We start from the raw sequence: 6,169 nt of genomic DNA, 5'->3' as shown, positions 1-6,169 counted from the left end.
TCTATAACGACAGAACTCGATCGTTACAAAGATACAATCAGATTCCCATATTCCTTAAAACTATGATTAATTAATTATCTTTTTAATTTACTCTTTCACTCCAAATCAACCACTCTCTCTTAATTCTCTCCTCACATATTTATCACTCTATTATCTCTCCTCCTTTCTAATTCAAGAATTTCACAATGCAATTTCATTCCAACAATGACTAATCTACTCTCTTCTTCTTAAGATATCATCACCATGATCGATAAAAATCTTTTGAACCCAAACCTTATTTTGTATTGTTCCTTTCTAACGAGACCAAATCGAAGTAACTATTATAAGGAAATCTTTCCAAATAAATCAATGGATCAGCTAAACAATTCACATTCATCGTCGAAGAATTCACAAACTCTTTATTATCGAAGTCATGGATTTTATGGATTTTCAAGTCTATTTTTGATAAATTCATGATGGTGTGTTGTATCTCTATTTAACAAAAAAAATTTGACATAGACGGCGATAGAAATATAATGGGGAGAAAGATTAAACATGATTTCTTCTATATGTATATGAAATCAATTTTATGTATCTTAGTTTTAAAAGTTTTGAATCATATATCTGGTGTATTTAAACAAGTTAATGTATCTTTTTATTTTCATTGTATGTGCAGTAAGTCTTCATATGTCTATTAGGTATATACGTGTATTTGTATCTGATGAAGAATTTATCAACATGGTAGACACTTTCGTTAAATACGTTTTTATATATTGATGTATCTAAAGGATATAATTGATCAGATACATGATCATCTATAATAGATACAAATGTACTTATGAAAATCATTCTTAAAAAAACTCTGACCCATGCATCACTATTATTTTAGGTACGATACACCTCACATAAATAATTTATGTATTTTAAGATCAACATATAGATACATGTAATTAAGGAACGAAATATAAACAATTTACTTCTAAGAAGATGAGGTTTACAATTATTCTGATTTTATGAATTCAATATTTTTGGAAATTTGATATATATAATTGATACACTTGGACACTGAACATCTATTAGATTAGTCAATTCCTTCTCAATTACTCCTTTTATCAAGGAAATCAGTTAGAACCATTTAATTCAAATGAATAAAACATGTATTTCACTTTTTAAATTCATTGGATACATGTATTTGTCGAGTTAAGATACATGTATCCAAAGAACGAAATATGGTACAAGAAGTAATATTCAAAACGATCGTGAATTCTCTTAATTAGGAACTAAACTAGTGGGATTTATGTAGTGTGTTCTAAATTATATAATGTAAAACCCAAAGATTCTATCATTTTAAATTTTAAGAAAAAAGACTTAAGCTCAGCTGTAAAAGATCGAATGTACCACGCGAAAGGATTATATATTAAAGAATAACTAGTGACTACTAATATTTAACTAGTGAATCTATTTAAAATTATTTGTATTTTAAAAATTTGTAATCACAAACATTTATCAACTTCAAATCATATTTCAAATTTCAAATCATAACTCCATATCGCATGTCTAAACGATCCCTAAATAAAAAGTACAAACAAAACAAGTACCAATAACATAATGAAAAAGTAAACTAGTGACTACTAATATTTAACTAGTGACTACTAATATTTAACTAGTGAATCTATTTAAAATTATTTGTATTTTAAAAATTTGTAATCACAAACATTTATCAACTTCAAATCATATTTCAAATTTCAAATCATAACTCCATATCGCATGTCTAAACGATCCCTAAATAAAAAGTACAAACAAAACAAGTACCAATAACATAATGAAAAAGTAAACTAGTGACTACTAATATTTAACTAGTGACTACTAATATTTAACTAGTGAATCTATTTAAAATTATTTGTATTTTAAAAATTTGTAATCACAAACATTTATCAACTTCAAATCATATTTCAAATTTCAAATCATAACTCCATATCGCATGTCTAAACGATCCCTAAATAAAAAGTACAAACAAAACAAGTACCAATAACATAATGAAAAAGTAAACTAGTGACTACTAATATTTAACTAGTGACTACTAATATTTAACTAGTGACTACTAATATTTAACTCGTGAATCTATTTAAAATTATTTGTATTTTAAAAATTTGTAATCACAAACATTTATCAACTTCAAATCATATTTCAAATTTCAAATCATAACTCCATATCGCATGTCTAAACGATCCCTAAATAAAAAGTACAAACAAAACAAGTACCAATAACATAATGAAAAAGTAAAATGATATCAAAGATTTGCATCGCGTATAAACGTGAGAGCATTGATGTCATCGTCACACTCAAATAACTGCATATAGCTTTCCTTCAAGTCTATTTGCACACCAACTTCAGAATGAATATCCGTATCATGCAACCAAAACATTTGTGTATCTTTCGTACCAAAAAATAGTAAGGCTGGTTTTCCTAAACCAAAATCAGTATCATGCAAAGGGAAGTTGCACATACTTGAACATAAAACTTTGTCAACTTCATCATTACCTCCCCATTCTGGTGATCTAACACTTTCATTATATATATTAACCAATGTTGACACTATTTCATCTGGTGAAGCTTTGTCACATGAAGCAACAACTTTATTCACTGTATCCCTGATTAATATTATAAAGTTGTGTAATTCCATCTTGGTTTCCCCTGGTATGAATTTTATCGGAACATCGATTCTAAAATTCCCCATAGAATTGTGCACTTGTGGTAAAGATGTTTTAGAACGTAAATTCAATGGAAAGTCCATTAGAGAAGGTCTAACATACCCATTTATGGTTGCCGAAGCGCGGATGAATGCCCTCCATAGGAGTGCTGTAATAATTTCAACCCTTGATGGTTGAAAAGTCAAAGCTCCACATGCTTCATCGATGCATTTTTTTCTAAGCCTTGACATAGCAGCCTCACGAACAACGAATTTCTTAACAATAATATCTTGGTGTATACTTGGATTATAGGTTGACTTAAAAAGTCCTGATATATCTCTTGTCGGAAAACTATTACCCAAATTAAAGCTTAGAAAATTAATCTTCTCAACAGGGGTTTCCATTTTACACACTCTTGCCCACTCAAAAAGAAATTTAAAATCTGAGAAACCATCCATTGCAGGGTGTGAACCACTTAATGAGACTGCTAGGCCACCACATTCAAACTTGGTTACTTGTGCGGTTACAATTGGTGAAACCATTAAATTAGTTTGATCTATATTTTTGTTTACATGTGGCCAAAATAAAGATGCAAGACTAAGGTCCTTGCGTGTTTTCTCTAAGAAATTATCCAACTTACAATTGACCTTGGCCTTAGTGTAGGAAACACCTTGATCAAGACAAAGAATCGAACATTCATCTTTGTCGTACCTTCCTGCTGCTGGATAAACATGAGTTAATATCTTTGAAAGGGATTGTTCGAGTCGTTCATCGATGGTGGAGTTGTTGATGAAATTATTATTATTATTATTAGCATAGAAAAGAACAAACGGGACGTGTTCTTTCTCAGATAATTGGTCGAAAAATGAGAGCTCGTAACGTTGTAGGTGAGGGGGAGTAGGTAAACATGGCTTTATGAGTTTCGTCCATAAGATTTCAACTTTTATGCAATCTTTTTTATTGACAAATCTTATTTCCATTGTTTTGATGGGAATAAAGAAAACTAAGACAGAGAATGGAAAAAGGTAATGAGGTGCAATTGTTCCTTTGTAAGTTCCCAACTATATATAGCCAAAAAAAAGGTGCAAGTCAAAGCTATGCTTCGAGAAAATTTAATGTAAAGAAATCCTTAATTAAAAAGAAGGAAAGAAGTATTAATTATAAGAAACTCAACAAATTACTATGGTATGAATAATATACTCTAGCAAGAGCTGTATTAATTAACATTTCAGTTACTTTATTTAGTATCCACGACTAGATATACGTAGCTAAGAACCCGTTTGGATTGACTTAAAAAAAGTAATTTTAAGTCAAAAATGAAGAGTCAAACTGAAATGACTTTTAAGTCAAAAAATAAAAAGTAAGAAGAGACCTACTTTTGATTTTTGACTTATTTCAAATTATTTTTAACTTATTTTAAATTATTTTTTACCTTGTCAAACACTTCCTAACTTAATTTAAGTCATTTTGACTCATTTTAAGTTATTTTTATATTTGTCAAACACATCCAAAAGTCAAAAAATGACTTAAAAATAGGTTTGACCAACTTTTAACTCAATCCAAACACCTTCTAAATCTCATAACTAACATTATGAAAATTAGAATAGGGATAAGTTGTTTTTTAAAAAAAAACTGAATGCCTTGGCAATCTCTTTTATTAGGGAAAATTATGCAAAATAGCAAACATTTAGCCTATATTAGGTATTATAGCTACCGTTTAAGAAAATTGTAATTTGCGGCTACAGTTTCTCAAATTCTTGCTATTCTATTGATTTGTATAAATCCAGAATTTGTATAATTCGGTTCCTGATTGTATAAATCCAGAATTTTGTATATGCTTGCCCTAGTTATTTGTATACGATTTATGAAAAATTTATAATAAATTACTTTGTTTGTATATTGGCAAGGTAAGAAATCAATCTATCCTATCTTTAGGTAAGAAATCACGATCCCCAATTAATGGGATTTGATCTAAAAATATGGAAACTAAATATACAAAATATATGTATAAGATACATATTTCTCAACACTCCCCCTCAAGTTGGAAAGTGAATATCATGAAATCCTAATTAACTTGTTGTGCAATGTCACAAATTGATCTTTTACTAAAGCCTTTGTAAAGATGTCTGCTAATTGAAAGTGCATAGGAACATATGAAGGACTTATCGTCCTTGCTTGCAACTTTTCTCGAACTATGTGACAGTTTATTTCAATACGTTTTGTTCGCTCATGAAAGACCGGGTTCGCTGCAATATGTAAGGCAGCTTGATTGTCACAAAATAATTTTGCAGGAGTTACATGTGAGACCTTAATTCTTGAAGTAAATAGTTGATGAACCATGTGAGTTCTAAACAAGTGTTTGTCATAGTTTGATACTTCATTTATGGTGATGATCTAGAAACAACTAATTGTTTCTTTGATTTCCATGAGATAAGTGAATTTCCAAGAAAAATACATTATAATGTGATAGACCTTCTTGTGGCTCGACAATTACTCCAATCTAAATCACAAAAGGCCTTTAAAATAAGATTGTTTGTGGGAAGAAATAACAAACCTTGACCTGGAGTACCCTTGATATATTTGAGAATTCGCACAATAGCATCCCAATGAGGTTTTCTAGGCTCATGCATAAATTGACTAAGTGTTCGAACGGAATAGACAATGCCAGGCCTTGTGACAGTGAGATAAATCAATCTGCCAACTAATCTTTTGTATTTAGTTGGATTGTTCAGTATAACTCTATCTGTAGAAGTTAGCTTCAATTTTTTTTCCATTAGAAACTTTTCAGGCCTTGCTCCTAAGATTCCTGAATCTTGTAGAATGTCTACTGCATATTTTCTCTGAGACTTAAAGATGCATTTCTTTGAACGAGAAAACTTAATCCCTAAAAAGTACTTCAAATCTCCAAGATCTTTAATGCGTAAGCATTTGAGAAGAATCTTTTTGATGCGTTCAATTTCTTGAAGATCATTTCCTATGAGAAGTATGTCATCAACATATATATATATATATATATGTATTGTTTGAATGATGTACCTTTTGCCTTTGTTAACAGGGAATAATCAATCTTTGATTGTTGAAAACCAGCTTTACGAATAGCTTCTGAAAATGTGAAAATCAATTTCTCGATGCTTGCTTAAGGCCACACAAGAATTTGTGAAGCCGACATACAGTGTTCTCCCCTGTCAGTGTAGACCTGGTGGAGGTTCCATGTACACCTCTTCATGTAAGTCTCCGTGAAGAAAAGCATTTTTGGACATCCAATTGATAAGTGAACCAATTTCTAGCAGAAATAATTGTAAGTAGACAACAAAGTGATGTGAGTTTTATGATAGGAGAAAAAGTTTCTTAATAGTTGATTCCCTCAATATGAGTATATCCCTTTGCGATAAGATGAGTCTTATAATGCTTAACGCTCAATTGTTCCATCCAATTTGTATTTGATTTTATAATCCCATTTGCATCCAATGGGTTTCTGACCATCAGGGAGTGGAACTAAG

The 6,169-nt window shown here is 30.3% G+C and overlaps 1 protein-coding gene across 1 annotated transcript; it reads right to left on the bottom strand.

Annotated features, from left to right (window-relative positions):
* Positions 1-2,269: 2,269 nt before the first annotated feature.
* Positions 2,270-3,649, bottom strand: LOC125820938 (acetyl-CoA-benzylalcohol acetyltransferase-like). The gene has a single exon (XM_049500361.1). The coding sequence runs from the start codon at positions 3,647-3,649 to the stop codon at positions 2,270-2,272; it is 1,380 nt and encodes a 459-aa protein (XP_049356318.1).
* Positions 3,650-6,169: the final 2,520 nt, after the last annotated feature.

This window comes from Solanum verrucosum, unplaced genomic scaffold (assembly GCF_900185275.1).
Source record: "Solanum verrucosum unplaced genomic scaffold, falcon-dt-bn FXZP01000289.1, whole genome shotgun sequence".
NCBI lineage: Eukaryota > Viridiplantae > Streptophyta > Magnoliopsida > Solanales > Solanaceae > Solanum > Solanum verrucosum.
This window is presented reverse-complemented; position numbering and strand designations above follow the sequence as displayed.